General features: G+C 41.4%; 2 protein-coding genes across 5 annotated transcripts in view; one reads left to right on the top strand and one right to left on the bottom strand.

Moving 5' to 3' along the window:
- The window catches only part of khdrbs2 (KH domain containing, RNA binding, signal transduction associated 2), a 59,241-nt gene extending 56,863 nt beyond the window's left edge, over window positions 1–2,378 (bottom strand). For 2 of the 3 annotated variants that reach the window (XR_007814783.1, XR_007814782.1), the window contains exon 1: window positions 641–2,378. Coding sequence is in view for 1 of the 3 variants with exons in the window: in XM_018689900.2 (XP_018545416.1) it covers window positions 641–731 (91 nt within the window). In the remaining 2 variants the exon portion in view is untranslated. The remainder of the gene's footprint in view (window positions 1–640) is intronic. The other variant, XM_018689900.2, reaches the window with a different exon arrangement.
- Window positions 2,379–5,273: 2,895 nt separating this feature from the next.
- Window positions 5,274–22,048, top strand: part of si:dkey-103j14.5 (isoaspartyl peptidase/L-asparaginase) — a 35,712-nt gene continuing 18,937 nt past the window's right edge. Inside the window, exons 1-3 of one of the 2 annotated variants that reach the window (XM_051076785.1) lie at window positions 5,274–5,404; window positions 5,801–5,865; window positions 6,263–6,458. In XM_051076785.1, the coding sequence (XP_050932742.1) occupies window positions 5,848–5,865; window positions 6,263–6,458 (214 nt within the window). In that variant the 5' untranslated portion in view covers window positions 5,274–5,404; window positions 5,801–5,847. The remainder of the gene's footprint in view (window positions 5,405–5,800; window positions 5,866–6,262; window positions 6,459–22,048) is intronic. The other variant, XM_051076786.1, reaches the window with a different exon arrangement.

Raw genomic sequence — 22,048 nt, 5'->3', positions numbered from 1 at the left:
GTTACAAATGATACTGACACTTGTCATTTCAGTCTGCTCTGGATGTCTCCGGTAGAGTTCTTAATATCAGACTGATGATGATATCTGATCAGCGTACTTAAATTTTTCTTTTTCTACATGAAAACACAGTGTTTCCTAAGTGATTTGACAACAGCTGGTAGTAGACTGTACACATTTTAGGATCAACAGCACCTTTTAAATTCTGTCAATCCTACAATTAAGGTAGTTAGTCCTTTCACCATTTCCATCCTGAAGCCATGGAGAACTGTTCAGTTGTAGTTTATTTTGGGGGGTGGGGGGTGTTTTGTGCCAGTGCTTGACCTTGGAGGGCGTTGGGTTAGACTAAGAGGTGGTGACTCCCTGACTTTGTACACACTTTACTTTTCGTGCTTTATGGTGGGAAACCTCAGAAAAGTTCTGCACTGGAGCCAAAGAGCAGTGTCAACATTAAAACGCACAGCGCAGTGAATTCACTGCCATCAATCAACAGCATTAAGAGTCAAGGGCAATGTGTTAAAATAAGCTCACTTCAGGTCACTGTACTTCCCCAAAATGCAATGCAATGGTGTTTCCAGTTGCAGGGAACATGGTGAATGCCGCTGATAAACAACGCTGAGTAGATTAAAAATACCTGACTTACCTTCTGCAAGCAGGCGCACCGCATGCACGAAGGAGGGGTCCAGGCTGTTTTTCTCGGCCACCAATTCAGGTAAGCACTTATCTGGATGCATTATTATCACAGCGGACCTCTTCACCGGCCGTGCAGGTGAGACTACAGGACTGCTGAGCGTCGGAATGCAACTATAAACCTTCCCGCTCCTTCTTCTGGTAGCTTCACTCTACCAGTCTTAATGAGCAGCACAAGCAAAAACCCTCTCCAAAAAAAAAAAAAAAAAAAGCCAAAAAAAAAAAAAAAAAAAAAACTATCGTCCTATACGTCTCCGAGATGCTTGAATGGAGGGTGCTTTGTGATTCAGAGGTGTGAGCCCATCTCCGCCACCGCTGCCTGCTGCCTCTCCTCCTCGGCACCCCGCCAGACTCTCAGACTCACTGGGTCTGCAGACCGCGCTGCTCCCCGCCCCTCAGCAACATTATTGGCCATATTCTGGGACTGGCGCTGCTGGAAAAACAAAGACGGTCCCCGCTGAGCGCATACCAATTGGGCGATGTGCTCGGAGGGAATGGATAAAAAAAAAAAAAAAGTTGAGGTTGCACTTGGTCGCGGCTGACATCGATTCCTGCAATAATCTCCCTCCAAAATGATAGATTCAGCTGGATATATTAAAACTTTCATGTAGCTTGTGCTGAAAATACCCTCTTATATGAAAGAAGCAAGGAATTCCAGGCTGATATGCATTTGAGAATGCATGTAACAAAAATTGCCCTGTAGTCAAACCATTATAAGCCCATGCAAACTCGTTATTCACTACCAGTCACCATGTGAGTCCTTATGAAATCATCTTATAAGGATATCATATTATATTTTTAGTCAGGGGATTTTAAAAGGCAGTCGGCTGAGCTTAAATTATAACTGATAGTGATATGATAAAGATTAATTACAGCTAAATCAGTAATGTCATATTAGTAAGAGATAAAACCTTATCAACCAGAAAAATTACTTTCTCTATTTAGCCAAGGCAAACCCTGCTACCAGGTGGCCTGTGAGTTTCTATTAGAGTTTCCAAAGATCACTACAGAGCAACTTGTTCTTCTGTCAAACTGAACAATACACTATACTGTATACTGCACTAGCCACTGGCAGTGAAGCCTGAGGGCCAAAAACACAAACACACCAACAACTATGGCCTCTATGTCGCTGTCCATGGTCCTGAACACCACCTGCATGACTTGAGTTGTCTCTCAATGGTGATGCATATGTGGACAATTTTCTGGGCATTTCTCATGCTATATTTTTCATTACATGTATTCTAAATTAAAGTGTACCAGGAGAGTAAACAACATAAAGTACTTACTTTCTTTAACTGTGCTCCCCACAGTCCGCCCTCGCAGCCTCACAGGTTATAAGACCTAACCTACCCTAACATCTCTGTTGAACAATTCAGGAAGAAATTTGGCTGCATTATTATTATTATTATTATTATTATTATTATTATTATTATTGAGTAAATCACTGTTTGGCGTCTTACTGGAAACCTCTGCAAAATTAAGCCAAATGGATTTTATGGTTATAGGATGGGAAGGGAGTCATATCAGCGTTTCCTGTTTGCTGTGGGTTTGACTTTGGCCAGTGTGTAAGTATTTGAGAATATCACTCATTTGTTTTCTCACACTGTTACTTAATTAACTTAAAATCTTGTCCCAATATAAATCTCAATAAGAAATACACACACACACACACACACACACACACAAAAAGGGGTCAAGTCAAGAAATTTTTTCTGCCTGTAAGGTGAATTACATGACACTATTTTAATAAAGTTTTAATGTCAAGTGAACACTTCATTAGGTCCTTTATGAAGCAGTGTCAGTGGTCTCTTAGGAAATGCCTCTCTTGTTCCCTAGCTATGATATTGACTTCCCTAAAAGTAATCTGCAGTGCAACATGCTGACTGCTTTACTTACTCACAAATTAGTTTTGAGCAGAAGAGGCTGGTGAATGACCAATTCTAGCTCTACTCGACGACCTTTAGAGATGACCGCACTGATCAGAATCATAAAGATTGTGTGTGTGTGTGTAACTTTACTTATTCTAAAATTAATTGTAGTGACTCAGGGTGTATTCTGTAATTATTTGTTACTCTAAACTTCGGTTAACAGAGTGTCTTGGCATTAAACATTGTATTAAGTATTAAGTATGTAGTTACTGTTCAGCTGATAGTTGGTTTGGGAGGCTACAAGACTATGTCATAGGTTTCAGGGGGTGTGTTTGTTTTAATTACTATGAAAGACACTATTTTATTAACCAACTTTTTTTTTTATCTGTAAATCTGTATAAATATTTAAAAATACCAGTATTGATACCTTTACACTTGCATGTCCTTGTTAAATTATCAATTCATTTGTCTCTGAAATGAGACACAACTGTATTTTTTTTTTTGACTACACCCATGTCAGCTGTATTGTCTTTGTATTTCATGCTTGTTGGACCTTCGCTGATATGATTTCATTTAGAGAAATGATTCATGATCTTGCTGCTGTTACAATGGTTACTGATGGTAATGATGACTGTGACTGTTAATGTGTTTAATCTTGTAATCCTTTAGTATGTTTGCAGCTTTAGACTAAAGCAGGCAAACTGAAAAAAAACCCCAAAGTGCTTCTTCACTGCGTTGAAGGAAAGAGAAGAAAAATGTTGATGGAGGAAATACTTTGAACATCGATGTTTGTCAGTGTATAGAGGAGACTTTTATCAGACTGTTGCCTGTCACTTTAGACAGAGTATTATGATTGACACTCAGATTTTTCAGTTGGACACTCTATATTGATACTCAAAGTATTCCAGGTTTTTCCGACTTGGATTTAATGGATTCTTACTGCTCTCTAGCGGTCAAAGTGCAACATTACATATTCCTCTACTACACCATGTGATGCAGATAAGTCTTTCAAATGTTTAATTTAGGATCCTAAGATGCAATCTTTTCTTTAATTCTCAGAAGATCTAAGGTGGGCCCTGACTCTGATTGCCATCTAACGCTCTGTACCCCCCCCACCAGCACCTTTGTTTTTGAGCATTTTTTAAATTTTTTTCTGTCAGTATTGCCTCTAAATTAGTATACATGCTCATACTTTTTTCTCTGCAATTCCTTTTTGAAGTGTAAATGTCTGTGAAGCACTCTGAAGCAGCCTTATATAAGCACTATGCTATTTTCCTTGACTTTCTTTTTGCCTAACTTTACCTATTTTTTCCATTTACAGTGTGTAAATGTGCAAATGTGTATTTCATTTGCAATACCTCTTTGCCTGAGGTGTCTGTACTTTGTTCAGTAAGGAAATGTAAGGGGTCCAAGTGATTATTAATTTCTTCATTGAGTTTGGCTCAGTTAAGGCACTGGTCCTGCTTATATTTGCATAGAGTTCACCTTTTTTGGGTCTGTGCTAAGCTTTGTAACTTTTTGTATGACTAAAGACTGCTGTTCTTACTGTGTTTGTAAATGATTATTACCACGTTTGGCGTGTTCAACTGTAATTTATTACTCCAGTCACATTTCCTGCCTCAAGCTCTGGTGTGAGATCAATGATTAACAAGATCAACAATCTTTTGCTTTTGGACATTAATAGACCCTCTAATATCTGTAACCCACCCCCAGGGAACTTGAAGGTGGTGATAACTATGTGACCAATGATGAAAAGCCTTTTCTATGCTCATTGTGATTGCTTGGCCAACTGATAAACTGTCCTCTTTTTACCCCCAGTTAGCCCCGCCTTTGTCAAGCTGGGGAGATTAATCTAAAAATGTGTTTTTAAACTTTGTTTTCAAAATAAAATTGTATAACACCTATGATCTACACAACCACTACAAATGGAAATCCAGAATACAGTAGGTTACATACTGTACATGTGTTACACAAAGAAAATATACATGTAACAGAACTGGCCTGTGAACTGGAATAGGAAAGTGTCTGGGGCCCCACGGTATGAACTTTTATTTCGTTTTTTTTTTTTTTCATGTCAAATCTGAGGAGAGGAGAGATATGAAGAGCATCTTGATCCAATATGGGCACATTAAATATGTGAGATAATATGTTCATAAAGGATAACATGTGTTTGAAATGATAAAGGTGCAAGCTGTCCTGGTTTGTACTGCATTAAAAATTAATTTAATCAGTTTTAGGGCAAGACAGAACAGCTGAGATGGAGTCCTAGAGACAAACACAGCTCAAATGGCAGTGGGAAGATCATAGTTTTTCTTGGGCAAATGATTAGCAATTTATTTACTATATTGAAAAATTAAAAGACTGTATATTTTGAAGCTGTGTATTTCATGTACTAGGGGTAATGTTAGATTTTTAGGAAATAGGAGCTGATTGGGTAGAACAAAATCATACCCTGGGCACAAAATGACGCATGCTTTTTAAGCGGTCTGTTGAATTTTTGTTATGTGCCTTTATTTTTATTAGCCCTGTATAATAGCTGCCCTTACATTAATAAGAATGATATAGTATTTGTTCATGCAAAGAGCATCTGGAAAACAGACACTTGATTCTTCTCTACGTTGACCTTTTATTTCAAAAGGGTTATCCCTTAAAAGTTGAGGTTGGGTAACACGGATTTTATTTTGAAAGGTTTTAACGGAAACCTGATCTTGAATTATATTAGACTTGACATTGGTATGAAGGCGCAAGTAGCAATGAAGGGGAGCAAAACACTTGTCAAATCCTGTGAAACCACGTGAGTATGGCGGAGAGCTTCTCCCCCGGGATATAAAGTGTGAAGATCGGGAAAGGTAAGAAAAGTCCAGATGTTTAATTACATCTGTACATCTGTACACTCAACCAGCTGTTGTACATTAATAACGCACACGTGTTAACTGTCCAGAATAAACGTCCTTTTAGCGACTGGACCAGATACATTGCCTGAGGGGCTTTACACGTGTCCTGTGGTTTAGTTGTAAAGTTAAAACAACACTTAAAAATGTATGAATCAGTTGAAGGTTGCGCTAGAGGACTAGAGAGATCATCTAGTGCACACAAACACAGAGACTTAGCTGGAAGAAATGCCAATAGCTCTTACTACTATTACTACTAATACGAATCATCAATCATCAAAGCAGCCGCAAAATGTTATGGTTTGGTTCTGCAGTGTATACATGTATATGTTAATATTTTCTTTACCTTGGCAGATTAATTATGATCAATAAAGTTTTGGAAGGAGACAAAATGGATTTTGATGGAATGCAGGGGAAAGGTGAGAAAATAGTAATGTTGAGAATCAGAGGTCAATAACAAGAACAAGAAGGTAGAAAATTGTGACATATCAATTAAAGCACCATTAAAATGCTGTCGAAGTTTCGAAGTTCATTTTTGACCTTGAAAAGTTAACAAAACAGTCTCACCTCAAGATCCATTTAGTAGCTGTTTTGGAGCTTTTGATCATTAAACATGAACTTGAGGCGTGAGACTGAAGCGTGAATTAGTCTCACATATGAACTGAATTACATCTGATGTTCTTGGCATAAAACCATCTTAAACAGTGTGACTAAATCCCAAGTGCACAGAGATGACTGTGTAAACACTAGTAAACCAATATTTACTCAGGTATAACTTAAAATTCTATAAACTACTTTGTCCTTTTTTTCTCATAGGAACTCAAGATGTCAGCAGTTGTAGTAGTGCATGGTGGGGCGTGGACCATACCAGATGAACTGGCCGAGGCCTCTGTTAATGGAGTGAAGGCCGCAGCATGTGAAGGGTTTTCTGTGCTGAAAAGGGGAGGAAATGCAGTGGATGCTGTTGAGGCAGCTGTGAGAGCTATGGAAGATAACACTGTATTTAATGCAGGTAAACAAAATAATGTATTTTTGATACTAGAATAACAGCCAGTGATACTACATAATGCTCATCTCCATATTTGGCCATTAATTCCAGTCAAGTCTGCACAATAATCACGACCGGTTTCTGATGATCACAATAAATCTTCATTAATTCAGTCAGCTCTGTCTGCTGTGCACTGTCTCCATCTGCTGGTGGTGAGGCCAACATCCATCTAGACTCTGTAAGGAATACAAGTAATGCTTGTCAGCAGAGTTTATGTTGATTATAGAACTCATGTTCATAATCCAGCATTTGCGCAGATGGATTCTGCACAAAAATCTAATCTACATTTTAGAGTATGTCTAATGTTATATGTCTGGTAAGTGTAGACACAAGTTATGCCTTCATAGTGACCTTAGTAGATAGAGCAAGCTTGAAAACATAAACTAGCCAGATAGAACGCACTGTGCTTGCTCAAAATAATATTCACATCTTTGAGGTATAACTTGAACTCAGGTTTACATTCATTTCATTTTGAGTAATTTTCACTTCTCTGCTGACATATTGTGAATGGACTTTTTGGAAGGTATTTTTCATCAATGAATCAACATACATCAACCATCAGTGTAGTTTTCTGTTAGTGTAACACATTTTATGTACCAAACAAGTCAGTGATGCATCAGTTATTAGGGCCCGAGCAACGAGTTGCGTGGGCCCAACGGGGCCATGCAACGAGTTGCAAGGACCCTCTTGTTTTCGGTCGGTTTATTATTATTAGGGCCCGAGCAACGAGTTGCGTGGGCCCAACGGGGCCATGCAACGAGTTGCAAGGACCCTCTTGTTTTCGGTCTGTTTATTATTATTATTATTATTATTAGGGCCCGAGCAACGAGTTGCGTGGGCCCAACGGGGCCATGCAACGAGTTGCAAGGACCCTCTTGTTTTCGGTCTGTTTATTATTATTATTAGGGCCCGAGCAACGAGTTGCGTGGGCCCAACGGGGCCATGCAACGAGTTGCAAGGACCCTCTTGTTTTCGGTCTGTTTATTATTATTATTATTATTATTATTATTATTATTATTTTTTTTCTTCTTTTTCCGCCTCTTAGATCGGCTTTTTGAGGGCCTTAACATGCGTGAAAACTTACCAAAATTTGCAGACGCGTCAGGCACGGCGAAAAATTTAATAATTTAGGGGTCTTGAGCATGGGTGTGGTAAAATGGCCTCGGTAGCGCCACCTACATTTTTAAACGGAACAGCCCCTCAAGCCCGTTGCGCCTAAAAATCTGAAAATCTGCACACATATGTAACATCCCATGACGCACCAAAAAGTCTCTTGGAGCCATATTCTAAACCCAACAGAAAGTATTTTTATTTTGACCGGAAGGTGAAAAAATTGTGTGTTTTTGGCCATTTCCAGGGGTCGCTTGAACGCGAACTAGTCCTAGACGCATTATCCCATTGACTTCAAAACTTAATAGTATGTTCTTAAGACATAGACGATGTTAAATTGCGGCAGATTTTGAGTTTTTGTTGAAGGGCGTGGAAGTTATGGCCCCTCAAAGTTCGATTACTCGCCACGAAACAGGAAGTTGCTTTATTTTTGCTATATTTCGGCCATACTTTGTCCAAACTGCATCAAACTTTACAGGATTGTTAATGGTACCTATCTGCACACATCCATATGTCAATATTCATACAATTGTTGTAGCACCACCTATTTATAGCAGGAAATGACATATTTTATAGTGTGATGTCCAGTTTCTAGACGGGTGACCAGATTCACTTCAAATGTTGTCAGCCCCTCCTTGAGGAATTTTTTGGAAGACTGGCTCCGAAAATTGTGAGTTTTGGTCGAAGCGTGTGCCGGTTCTGGCCCGTCAAAGTTCAGAAACCCAACTTCCTGTTTGAAACCTCAGATTTTGGGGTAACTTCCTGTTGCGACTCTCTACTTTATCCTATAGATGGAGCCATTGTATTACTCTTTGATGGGTTTTTGGAAGGGGGTCTCTGTGTGTGTGTGTCTGTGTGTGTGTGTGTGTGTGTGTGTGTGTGTGTGTTTGTGTTTGTGTTTGTGTTTGAGGGGGGAGGGGAAGAAGAGTTGATTGAGTCTGTGAGAAGCTGCCACAGAGAGGTTACAGTCAGGAGAGCCAAGAGCTGCTTTACACGCGGTATAAAAACTTCAGTTAAGATTTGAGCTGTCACTTGAGAAAGCATCATGCCAAAAACTAAGGAAATCACTGTAGACTTGAAGAATTGTCGATGCTTAGGAAGCAGGAGAAGGATATACAAAGTTATAACAGCATTTCCAAGCGTCAAGAACTCAAATGAGAAGCGTCACCGAGAAATTCAAGGAGAGCCACACTGTGCAGAACAAGCCTGGCAGAGGTAGGAAGCCAAAGATTTCAATGACCCTGGAAAGAAAACCAGTTAGAGACCTGTCTAAAGAACCCATAAACGCTGCCAAGACACTAGTGAATGACTTAGTTAAGTCTGAAATTGTAGTCTCAAAGAAGATTACATGAATTCATGTAATCTTACCATATGTCTCCCCTTGACCAAAGCTGAGCGTGGATTGATGCTGTCTTTACAGTTTGGTTTTGATCAGTTAGGAAATTTCACACGGGGTCAGCTGATTTTTTCGTCTTACTCAGTGTACGGCGACAGGAAAAGTTCACTAGGTCCTCCAGCGTCGAGGTGAACCAGCTGAATATAAGCCACTCAAGTTGACGACAAGTGCATTGAAAAGTAAAAGCTGCTGGCCTTTACCTTTTCTTTGTCAAAGCGCCTGTTTGGCCAGTAGTTAGTAAAGTAATATTTTCAGCGTTGTCCACAGTCTCATGACATGTTTAACAGGAAGCACAGCACGCTGGTTAAGCTCATGGCAAACTGTTACTAACAGCTAAAATGAAAGCTTGTCTGTATGTAGTCTAACTGGTTAGTTTGTCACTCATCTCCAAATTTTGCAAATTGCTATAAACTTCACTCTCTTAAACCAGTAACAGTCTGAGCTGGACTGATAGGGGTCTGTATGGATAAAGATAAAATCCTAATGATACCCATCCCTACAGCTGGTTAGTGGCTTCGCCCTGACTTTAGGCAGATGAGATATTCACTGTTCAAATAACTTCATTATAAGCCTTGTTTAAGCATAAATGATTTATATATGCACCCAATAACAGAACTTAAAAAAATGCTTTTGCTCAAAGCTCAAAGCTTGTAAACTCAAGTTAAAACTGAGTTTTATCTCCTTTTGGGAGGGGGTATTTCTCTGTGTGTTTGTGTGTGTGTGTGTGGGTGTGTTTGTGTTTGTGTTTGAGGGGGAGGGGAAGAGGAGTTGATTGAGTCTGTGAGAAGCTGCCACAGGGAGGTTACAGTCAGGAGAGCCAAGAGCTGTCACAGATGATGAGCTCTGAAAAATATTATCACAGAAAATAATTAGCGTAAAAGCTTTTATTTAAAATTTTAACATCTGGGAAGTGTGAACTGTTACGCCAGCGTGTGCCCTGCGACCTGCGTTGACCCCGCGGTTGCCGGGGTCCCGCGGTCGCCGCTCCCCCGACGGGCGCCGGGTGCGAGGGCCCGTTCAACGCTGCTCGCAGCTTTAATTATTATTATTATTATTATTATTATTTTTTTTCTTCTTTTTCCGCCTCTTAGATCGGCTTTTTGAGGGCCTTAACATGCGTGAAAACTTACCAAAATTTGCAGACGCGTCAGGCACGGCGAAAAATTTAATAATTTAGGGGTCTTGAGCATGGGCGTGGTAAAATGCCCTCGGTAGCGCCACCTACATTTTTAAACGGAACAGCCCCTCAAGCCCGTTGCGCCTAAAAATCTGAAAATCTGCACACATATGTAACATCCCATGACGCACCAAAAAGTCTCTTGGAGCCATATTCTAAACCCAACAGAAAGTATTTTTATTTTGACCGGAAGGTGAAAAAATTGTGTGTTTTTGGCCATTTCCAGGGGTCGCTTGAACGCGAACTAGTCCTAGACGCATTATCCCATTGACTTCAAAACTTAATAGTATGTTCTTAAGACATAGACGATGTTAAATTGCGGCAGATTTTGAGTTTTTGTTGAAGGGCGTGGAAGTTATGGCCCCTCAAAGTTCGATTACTCGCCACGAAACAGGAAGTTGCTTTATTTTTGCTATATTTCGGCCATACTTTGTCCAAACTGCATCAAACTTTACAGGATTGTTAATGGTACCTATCTGCACACATCCATATGTCAATATTCATACAATTGTTGTAGCACCACCTATTTATAGCAGGAAATGACATATTTTATAGTGTGATGTCCAGTTTCTAGACGGGTGACCAGATTCACTTCAAATGTTGTCAGCCCCTCCTTGACAATTTTTGGAAGAAGTCCTCCGAAAATTGTGAGTTTGGGTCGAAGCGTGTGCCGGTTCTGGCCCGTCAAAGTTCGGAAACCCAACTTCCTGTTTGAAACCTCAGATTTTGGGGTAACTTCCTGTTGCGACTCTCTACTTTATCCTACAGATGGAGCCATTGTATTACTCTTTGATGGGTTTTTGGAAGGGGGTCTCTGTGTGTGTGTGTCTGTGTGTGTGTGTTTGAGGGGGGAGGGGAAGAGGAGTTGATTGAGTCTGTGAGAAGCTGCCACAGGGAGGTTACAGTCAGGAGAGCCAAGAGCTGTCACAGATGATGAGCTCTGAAAAATATTATCACAGAAAATAATTAGCATAAAAGCTTTTATTTTAAATTTGTTGCAACAAATTCAGGTTTCTTACAGCATTTTCCTTATTGAAAACTAAATTCTACCTGAAATGTATCAATAAAAATCTTCTTTTGCAGTTAATGTCACCAGTTTATAGTTTAGTTTTAATAGCATTCCCTGTCACTGATGTGCCTTTAATTATCGGTTCTATCAGGGATCATTTATGTGTTTATCTTACGGGGGTGAGCCACCTCACAGGTTGGTTATATTACCTGTTGACCTCAGCTCAGTGAGCTAAGACAATGTTTAATGCAGTGTTTTTTCTGATATGAAAATGGATATTATTCAGCACATCTAACCTCAGCAGGCCCCTCTTCAGAAACTCATATCTGCAGATGTCAAAGCTGGCTCAAACGTTGTCCACAGTCTCATGACATGTTTAACACGAAGCACAGCACGCTGGTCAAGCTCATGGCAAACTGTTACTAACAGCTAAAATGAAAGCTTGTCTGTATGTAGTCTAACTGGTTAGTTTGTCACTAATCTCCAAATTTTGCAAATTGCTATAAACTTCACTCTCTTAAACCAGTAACAGTCTGAGCTGGACTGATAGGGGTCTGTATGGATAAAGATAAAATCCTAATGATACCCATCCCTACAGCTGGTTAGTGGCTTCGCCCTGACTTTAGGCAGATGAGATATTCACTGTTCAAATAACTTCATTATAACCCTTGTTTAAGCATAAATGATTTATATATGCACCCAATAACAGAACTTGCAAAAAAATGCTTTTGCTCAAAGCTCAAAGCTTGTAAACTCAAGTTAAAACTGAGTTTTATCTCCTTTTGGGAGGGGGTATTTCTCTGTGTGTTTGTGTGTGTGTGTGTGTTTGTGTTTGTGTTTGTGTTTGAGGGGGAGGGGAAGGAGTTGATTGAGTCTGTGAGAAGCTGCCACAGAGAGGTTACAGTCAGGAGAGCCAAGAGCTGTCACAGATGATGAGCTCTGAAAAATATTATCACAGAAAATAATTAGCATAAAAGCTTTTATTTAAAATTTTTACATCTCGGAAGTGTGAACTGTTACGCCAGCGTGTGCCCTGCGACCTGCGTTGACCCCGCGGTTGCCGGGGTCCCGCGGTCGCCGCTCCCCCGACGGGCGCCGGGTGCGAGGGCCCGTTCAACGCTGCTCGCAGCTTTAATTATTAGGGCCCGAGCAACGAGTTGCGTGGGCCCAACGGGGCCATGCAACGAGTTGCAAGGACCCTCTTGTTTTCGTTCGGTTTATTATTATTAGGGCCCGAGCAACGAGTTGCGTGGGCCCAACGGGGCCATGCAACGAGTTGCAAGGACCCTCTTGTTTTCGTTCGGTTTATTATTATTATTATTATTATTATTTTTTTCTTCTTTTTCCGCCTCTTTGATCGCCTTTTTGAAGGCCTTAACATGCGTCAAAACTCCTGAAAATTTGCAGACGCGTCAGGCACGGCGAAAAATTTAAGAATTTAGGGGTCTTGAGCATGGGTGTGGCAAAATGGCCTCGGTAGCGCCACCTACATTTTTAAACGGAACAGCCCCTCAAGCCCGTTGCGCCTAAAAATCTGAAAATCTGCACACATATGTAACATCCCATGACGCACCAAAAAGTCTCTTGGAGCCATATTCTAAACCCAACAGAAAGTATTTTTATTTTGACCGGAAGGTGAAAAAATTGTGTGATTTTGGCCATTTCCAGGGGTCGCTTGAACGCGAACTAGTCCTAGACGCATTATCCGATTGACTTCAAAATTTGATAATTTGTTCTTAAGACATAGACGAAGTTAAATTGCAAAAGTTTCGGACTTTTCATTGAAGGGCGTGGAAGTTATGGCCCCTCAAAGTTCGATTACTCGCAACGAAACAGGAAGTTGCTTTATATTTGCTATATTTCGGCCATACTTTGTCCAAACTGCATCAAACTTTACAGGATTGTTAATGGTACCTATCTGCACACATCCATATGTCAATATTCATACAATTGTTGTAGCGCCACCTATTTATAGCAGGAAATGACATATTTTATAGTGTGATGTCCAGTTTCTAGACGGGTGACCAGATTCACTTCAAATGTTGTCAGCCCCTCCTTGACAATTTTTGGAAGAAGTCCTCCGAAAATTGTGAGTTTGGGTCGAAGCGTGTGCCGGTTCTGGCCCGTCAAAGTTCGGAAACCCAACTTCCTGTTTGAAACCTCAGATTTTGGGGTAACTTCCTGTTGCGACTCTCTACTTTATCCTACAGATGGAGCCATTGTATTACTCTTTGATGGGTTTTTGGAAGGGGGTCTCTGTGTGTGTGTGTGTGTGTGTGTGTGTGTGTGTGTGTTTGTGTTTGAGGGGGAGGGGAAGAGGAGTTGATTGAGTCTGTGAGAAGCTGCCACAGAGAGGTTACAGTCAGGAGAGCCAAGAGCTGCTTTACACGCGGTATAAAAACTTCAGTTAAGATTTGAGCTGTCACTTGAGAAAGCATCATGCCAAAAACTAAGGAAATCACTGTAGACTTGAAGAATTGTCGATGCTCAGGAAGCAGGAGAAGGATATACAAAGTTATAACAGTATTTCCAAGCGTCAAGAACTCAAATGAGAAACGTCACCGAGAAATTCAAGGAGAGCCACACTGTGCAGAACAAGCCTGGCAGAGGTAGGAAGCCAAAGATTTCAATGACCCTGGAAAGAAAACCAGTGAGAGACCTGTCTAAAGAACCCATAAACGCTGCCAAGACACTAGTGAATGACTTAGTTAAGTCTGAAATTGTAGCCTCAATGAAGATTACATGAATTCATGTAATCTTACCATATGTCTCCCCTTGACCAAAGCTGAGCGTGGATTGATGCTGTCTTTACAGTTTGGTTTTGATCAGTTAGGAAATTTCACACGGGGTCAGCTGATTTTTTTCGTGTTACTCAGTGTACGGCGACAGGAAAAGTGCACTAGGTCCACCGGCGTCGAGGTGAACCAGCTGAATATAAGCCACTCAAGTTGACGACAAGTGCATTGAAAAGTAAAAGCTGCTGGCCTTTACCTTTTCTTTGTAAAAGCGCCTGTTCGGCCAGTAGTTAGTAAAGTAATATTTTCAGCGTTGTCCACAGTCTCATGACATGTTTAACACGAAGCACAGCACGCTGGTTAAGCTCATGGCAAACTGTTACTAACAGCTAAAATGAAAGCTTGTCTGTATGTAGTCTAACTGGTTAGTCACTAATCTCCAAATTTGGCAAATTGCTATAAACTTCACTCTCTTAAACCAGTAACAGTCTGAGCTGGACTGATAGGAGTCTGTATGGATAAAGATAAAATCCTAATGATACCCATCCCTACAGCTGGTTAGTGGCTTCGCCCTGACTTTAGGCAGATGAGATATTCACTGTTCAAATAACTTCATTATAAGCCTTGTTTAAGCATAAATGATTTATATATGCACCCAATAACAGAACTTGCAAAAAAATGCTTTTGCTCAAAGCTCAAAGCTTGTAAACTCAAGTTAAAACTGAGTTTTATCTCCTTTTGGGAGGGGGTATCTGTGTGTGTGTGTGTGTTTGTGTTTGTGTTTGAGGGGGGAGGGGAAGAGGAGTTGATTGAGTCTGTGAGAAGCTGCCACAGAGAGGTTACAGTCAGGAGAGCCATGAGCTGTCACAGATGATGAGCTCTGAAAAATATTATCACAGAAAATAATTAGCATAAAAGCTTTTATTTTAAATTTTTACATCTCGGAAGTGTGAACTGTTACGCCAGCGTGTGCCCTGCGACCTGCGTTGACCCCGCGGTTGCCGGGGTCCCGCGGTCGCCGCTCCCCGACGGGCGCCGGGTGCGAGGGCCCGTTCAACGCTGCTCGCAGCTTTAATTATTATTATTATTATTTTTTTCTTCTTTTTCCGCCTCTTTGATCGCCTTTTTGAGGGCCTTAAAATGCGTCAAAACTCCTGAAAATTTGCAGACGCGTCAGGCACGGCGAAAAATTTAAGAATTTAGGGTCTTGAGCATGGGTGTGGCAAAATGGCCTCGGTAGCGCCACCTACATTTTTAACGGAACAGCCCCTCAAGCCCGTTGCGCCTAAAAATCTGAAATCTGCACACATATGTAACATCCCATGACGCACCAAAAAGTCTCTTGGAGCCATATTCTAAACCCAACAGAAAGTATTTTTATTTTGACCGGAAGGTGACAAAATTGTGTGTTTTTGGCCATTTCCAGGGGTCGCTTGAACGCGAACTAGTCCTAGACGCATTATCCGATTGACTTCAAAATTTGATAATTTGTTCTTAAGACATAGACGAAGTTAAATTGCAAAAGTTTCGGACTTTTCATTGAAGGGCGTGGAAGTTATGGCCCCTCAAAGTTCGATCACTCGCCACAAAACAGGAAGTTGCTTTAAATTTGCTATATTTCGGCCATACTTTGTCCAAACTGCATCAAACTTTACAGGATTGTTAATGGTACCTATCTGCACACATCCATATGTCAATATTCATACAATTGTTGTAGCACCACCTATTTATAGCAGGAAATGACATATTTTATAGTGTGATGTCCAGTTTCTAGACGGGTGACCAGATTCACTTCAAATGTTGTCAGGACAGACTTAAGGATTTTTGGAAAGACTGGCTCCGAAAATTGTGAGTTTGGGTCGAAGCGTGTGCCGGTTCTGGCCCGTCAAAGTTCGGAAACCCCAACTTCCTGTTTGAAACCTCAGATTTTGGGGTAACTTCCTGTTGGCGACTCTCTACTTTAATCCTACAGATGGAGCCATTGTATTACTCTTTGAATGGGTTTTGGAAGGGGGTCCATCTGTGGTGTGTGTGTCTTGTGTGTCTGAGGGGGGAGGGAAAGAGGAGTTGATTGGTGTCTGTGAGAAAGCTGCCACAGGGAGGTTACAGTCAATAGAGCCATGATTCTGTCACAAGGATGATGAGCTCTGAATAATATTATCAACAGAAAAATAATTAGCGTAAAAGCTTTTATTTAAAATTTTACATCTGGGAAGTGTGAACTGTTACGCCAGGCGTGTGCCCTGCGACCTGCGTTGACCCCGGCGTTGCCGGGGTCCCGCGGTCGCCGCTCCCCCGACGGCGCCGGGTGCGAGGGCTCACGCGCTCCAAACCGCCGAGTGCTCCGGCAGCTTGAAGTTGTTTATTTTTTATTATTACTTTTTCCGCCTCTTAGATCGGCTTTTTGAGGGCCTTAACATGCGTGAAAACTTACCAAAATTTGCAGACGCGTCAGGCACGGCGAAAAATTTAATAATTTAGGGGTCTTGAGCATGGGCGTGGTAAAATGCCCTCGGTAGCGCCACCTACATTTTTAAACGGAACAGCCCCTCAAGCCCGTTGCGCCTAAAAATCTGAAAATCTGCACACATATGTAACATCCCATGACGCACCAAAAAAGTCTCTTGGAGCCATATTCTAAACCCAACAGAAAGTATTTTTATTTTGACAAGGTGAAAAAATTGTGTGTTTTTGGCCATTTCCAGGGGTCGCTTGAACTAGTCCTAGACGCATTATCCATTGACTTCAAAACTTAATAGTATGTTCTTAAGACATAGACGATGTTAAATTGCGGCAGATTTTGAGTTTTTGTTGAAGGGCGTGGAAGTTATGGCCCCTGTTCGAACGAAACAGGAAGTTGCTTTATTTTTTGCTATATTGGCCATACTTTGTCCAAACTGCATCAAACTTACAGGATTGTTAATGGTACCTATCTGCACACATCCATGTCAATATTCATACAATTGTTGTAGCGCCACCTATTTATAGCAGGAAATGACATATTTTAGTGTGATGTCCAGTTTCTAGACGGGTGACCAGATTCACTTCAAATGTTGTCAGCCCTCCTTGACAATTTTTGGAAGAAGTCCTCGTGAGTTTGGGTCGAAGCGTGTGCCGGTTCTGGCCGTCAAAGTTCGGAAACCCAACTTCCTGTTTGAAACCTCAGATTTTGGGCGACTCTCTACTTTATGATGGAGCCATTGTATTACTCTTTGATGGGTTTTTGGAAGGGGGTCTCTGTGTGTGTGTGTCTGTGTGTGTGTGTTTGAGGGGGGAGGGGAAGAGGAGTTGATTGAGTCTGTGAGAAGCTGCCACAGGGAGGTTACAGTCAGGAGAGCCAAGAGCTGTCACAGATGATGAGCTCTGAAAAATATTATCACAGAAAATAATTAGCATAAAAGCTTTTATTTTAAATTTGTTGCAACAAATTCAGGTTTCTTACAGCATTTTCCTTATTGAAAACTAAATTCTACCTGAAATGTATCAATAAAAATCTTCTTTTGCAGTTAATGTCACCAGTTTATAGTTTAGTTTAATAGCATTCCCTGTCACTGATGTGCCTTTAATTATCGGTTCTATCAGGGATCATTTATGTGTTTATCTTACGGGGTGAGCCACCTCACAGGTTGGTTATATTACCTGTTGACCTCGCTCAGTGAGCTAAGACAATGTTTAATGCAGTGTTTTTTCTGATATGAAAATGGATATTATTCAGCACATCTAACCTCAGCAGGCCCCTCTTCAGAAACTCATATCTGCAGATGTCAAAGCTGGCTCAAACGTTGTCCACAGTCTCATGACATGTTTAACAGGAAGCACAGCACGCTGGTTAAGCTCATGGCAAACTGTTACTAACAGCTAAAATGAAAGCTTGTCTGTATGTAGTCTAACTGGTTAGTTTGTCACTAATCTCCAAATTTTGCAAATTGCTATAAACTTCACTCTCTTAAACCAGTAACAGTCTGAGCTGGACTGATAGGGGTCTGTATGGATAAAGATAAAATCCTAATGATACCATCCCTACAGCTGGTTAGTGGCTTCGCCCTGACTTTAGGCAGATGAGATATTCACTGTTCAAATAACTTCATTATAACCCTTGTTTAAGCATAAATGATTTATATATGCACCCAATAACAGAACTTGCAAAAAAATGCTTTTGCTCAAAGCTCAAAGCTTGTAAACTCAAGTTAAAACTGAGTTTTATCTCCTTTTGGGAGGGGTATCTGTGTGTGTGTGTGTGTTTGTGTTTGTGTTTGTGTTTGAGGGGGGAGGGGAAGAGGAGTTGATTGAGTCTGTGAGAAGCTGCCACAGAGAGGTTACAGTCAGGAGAGCCAAGAGCTGTCACAGATGATGAGCTCTGAAAAATATTATCACAGAAAATAATTAGCATAAAAGCTTTTATTTAAATTTTTACATCTCGGAAGTGTGAACTGTTACGCCAGCGTGTGCCCTGCGACCTGCGTTGACCCCGCGGTTGCCGGGGTCCCGCGTCGCCGCTCCCCGACGGGCGCCGGGTGCGAGGGCCCGTTCAACGCTGCTCGCAGCTTTAATTATTATGCAACGAGTTGCAAGGACATTATTATTATTATTCTTTTTTTTCCGTTCCTTCTTTTTCCGCCTCTTTGATCGCCTTTTTGAGGGCCTTAAAATGCGTCAAAACTCCTGAAAATTTGCAGACGCGTCAGGCACGGCGAAAAATTTAAGAATTTAGGGGTCTTGAGCATGGGTGTGGCAAAATGGCCTCGGTAGCGCCACCTACATTTTTAACGGAACAGCCCCTCAAGCCCGTTGCGCCTAAAAATCTGAAAATCTGCACACATATGTAACATCCCATGACGCACCAAAAAGTCTCTTGGAGCCATATTCTAAACCCAACAGAAAGTATTTTTATTTTGACCGGAAGGTGAAAAAATTGTGTGTTTTTGGCCATTTCCAGGGGTCGCTTGAACGCGAACTAGTCCTAGACGCATTATCCGATTGACTTCAAAATTTGATAATTTGTTCTTAAGACATAGACGAAGTTAAATTGCAAAAGTTTCGGACTTTTCATTGAAGGGCGTGGAAGTTATGGCCCTCAAAGTTCGATCACTCGCCACAAAACAGGAAGTTGCTTTAAATTTGCTATATTTCGGCCATACTTTGTCCAAACTGCATCAAACTTTACAGGATTGTTAATGGTACCTATCTGCACATCCATATGTCAATATTCATACAATTGTTGTAGCACCACCTATTTATAGCAGGAAATGACATATTTTATAGTGTGATGTCCAGTTTCTAGACGGGTGACCAGATTCACTTCAAATGTTGTCAGGACAGACTTAAGGATTTTTGGAAGACTGGCTCCGAAAATTGTGAGTTTGGGGTCGAAGCGTGTGCCGTTCTGGCCCGTCAAAGTTCGGAAACCCAACTTCCTGTTTGAAACCTCAGATTTTGGGGTAACTTCCTGTTGCGACTCTCTACTTTATCCTACAGATGGAGCCATTGTATTACTCTTTGATGGGTTTTTGGAAGGGGTCTCTGTGTGTGTGTGTCTGTGTGTGTCTGAGGGGGGAGGGGAAGAGGAGTTGATTGTGTCTGTGAGAAGCTGCCACAGGGAGGTTACAGTCAATAGAGCCATGAGCTGTCACAGATGATGAGCTCTGAAAAATATTATCACAGAAAATAATTAGCATAAAAGCTTTTATTTAAAATTTTTACATCTGGGAAGTGTGAACTGTTACGCCAGCGTGTGCCCTGCGACCTGCGTTGACCCCGCGGTTGCCGGGGTCCGCGGTCGCCGCTCCCCGACGGGCGCCGGTGCGAGGGCCCGTTCAACGCTGCTCGCAGCTTTAATTATTATTATTATTATTTTTTTTCTTCTTTTTCCGCCTCTTAGATCGGCTTTTTGAGGGCCTTAACATGCGTGAAAACTTACCAAAATTTGCAGACGCGTCAGGCGGCGAAAATTTAATAATTTAGGGGTCTTGAGCATGGGCGTGGTAAAATGCCTCGGTAGCGCCACCTACATTTTTAAACGGAACAGCCCCTCAAGCCCGTTGCGCCTAAAAATCTGAAAATCTGCACACATATGTAACATCCCATGACGCACCAAAAAGTCTCTTGGAGCCATATTCTAAACCCAACAGAAAGTATTTTTATTTTGACCGGAAGGTGAAAAAATTGTGTGTTTTTGGCCATTTCCAGGGGTCGCTTGAACGCGAACTAGTCCTAGACGCATTATCCCATTGACTTCAAAACTTAATAGTATGTTCTTAAGACATAGACGATGTTAAATTGCGGCAGATTTTGAGTTTTTGTTGAAGGGCGTGGAAGTTATGGCCCTCAAAGTTCGATTACTCGCCACGAAACAGGAAGTTGCTTTATTTTTGCTATATTTCGGCCATACTTTGTCCAAACTGCATCAAACTTTACAGGATTGTTAATGGTACCTATCTGCACACATCCATATGTCAATATTCATACAATTGTTGTAGCGCCACCTATTTATAGCAGGAAATGACATATTTTATAGTGTGATGTCCAGTTTCTAGACGGGTGACCAGATTCACTTCAAATGTTGTCAGCCCCTCCTTGACAATTTTTGGAAGACTGGCTCCGAAAATTGTGAGTTTGGGTCGAAGCGTGTGCCGGTTCTGGCCCGTCAAAGTTCGGAAACCCAACTTCCTGTTTGAAACCTCAGATTTTGGGGTAACTTCCTGTTGCGACTCTCTACTTTATCCTACAGATGGAGCCATTGTATTACTCTTTGATGGGTTTTTGGAAGGGGGTCTCTGTGTGTGTGTGTCTGTGTGTGTGTGTTTGAGGGGGGAGGGGAAGAGAGTTGATTGAGTCTGTGAGAAGCTGCCACAGGAGGTTACAGTCAGGAGAGCCAAGAGCTGTCACAGATGATGAGCTCTGAAAAATATTATCACAGAAAATAATTAGCATAAAAGCTTTTATTTTAAATTTGTTGCAACAAATTCAGGTTTCTTACAGCATTTTCCTTATTGAAAACTAAATTCTACCTGAAATGTATCAATAAAAATCTTCTTTTGCAGTTAATGTCACCAGTTTATAGTTTAGTTTTAATAGCATTCCTGTCACTGATGTGCCTTTAATTATCGGTTCTATCAGGGATCATTTATGTGTTTATCTTACGGGGGTGAGCCACCTCACAGGTTGGTTATATTACCTGTTGACCTCAGCTCAGTGAGCTAAGACAATGTTTAATGCAGTGTTTTTCTGATATGAAAATGGATATTATTCAGCACATCTAACCTCAGCAGGCCCTCTTCAGAAACTCATATCTGCAGATGTCAAAGCTGGCTCAAACGTTGTCCCAGTCTCATGACATGTTTAACACGAAGCACAGCACGCTGGTTAAGCTCATGGCAAACTGTTACTAACAGCTAAAATGAAAGCTTGTCTGTATGTAGTCTAACTGGTTAGTTTGTCACTAATCTCCAAATTTTGCAAATTGCTATAAACTTCACTCTCTTAAACCAGTAACAGTCTGAGCTGGACTGATAGGGGTCTGTATGGATAAAGATAAAATCCTAATGATACCCATCCCTACAGCTGGTTAGTGGCTTCGCCCTGACTTTAGGCAGATGAGATATTCACTGTTCAAATAACTTCATTATAAGCCTTGTTTAAGCATAAATGATTTATATATGCACCCAATAACAGAACTTGCAAAAAATGCTTTTGCTCAAAGCTCAAAGCTTGTAAACTCAAGTTAAAACTGAGTTTTATCTCCTTTTGGGAGGGGGTATCTGTGTGTGTGTGTGTGTTTGTGTTTGTGTTTGTGTTTGAGGGGGGAGGGGAAGAGGAGTTGATTGAGTCTGTGAGAAGCTGCCACAGAGAGGTTACAGTCAGGAGAGCCAAGAGCTGTCACAGATGATGAGCTCTGAAAAATATTATCACAGAAAATAATTAGCATAAAAGCTTTTATTTAAAATTTTTACATCTCGGAAGTGTGAACTGTTACGCCAGCGTGTGCCCTGCGACCTGCGTTGACCCCGCGGTTGCCGGGGTCCCGCGGTCGCCTCCCGCTCCCCCGGACGGGCGCCGGGTGCGAGGGCCCGTTCAACGCTGCTCGCAGCTTTAATTAGGGCCCGAGCAACGAGTTGCGTGGGCCAACGG

This window comes from Lates calcarifer, linkage group LG16_LG22 (genome assembly GCF_001640805.2).
Source record: "Lates calcarifer isolate ASB-BC8 linkage group LG16_LG22, TLL_Latcal_v3, whole genome shotgun sequence".
Taxonomy (NCBI): Eukaryota; Metazoa; Chordata; class Actinopteri; family Centropomidae; genus Lates; species Lates calcarifer.
The sequence above is the reverse complement of the archived record's forward strand: the minus strand, read 5'-3'. Positions and strand labels throughout refer to the sequence as shown.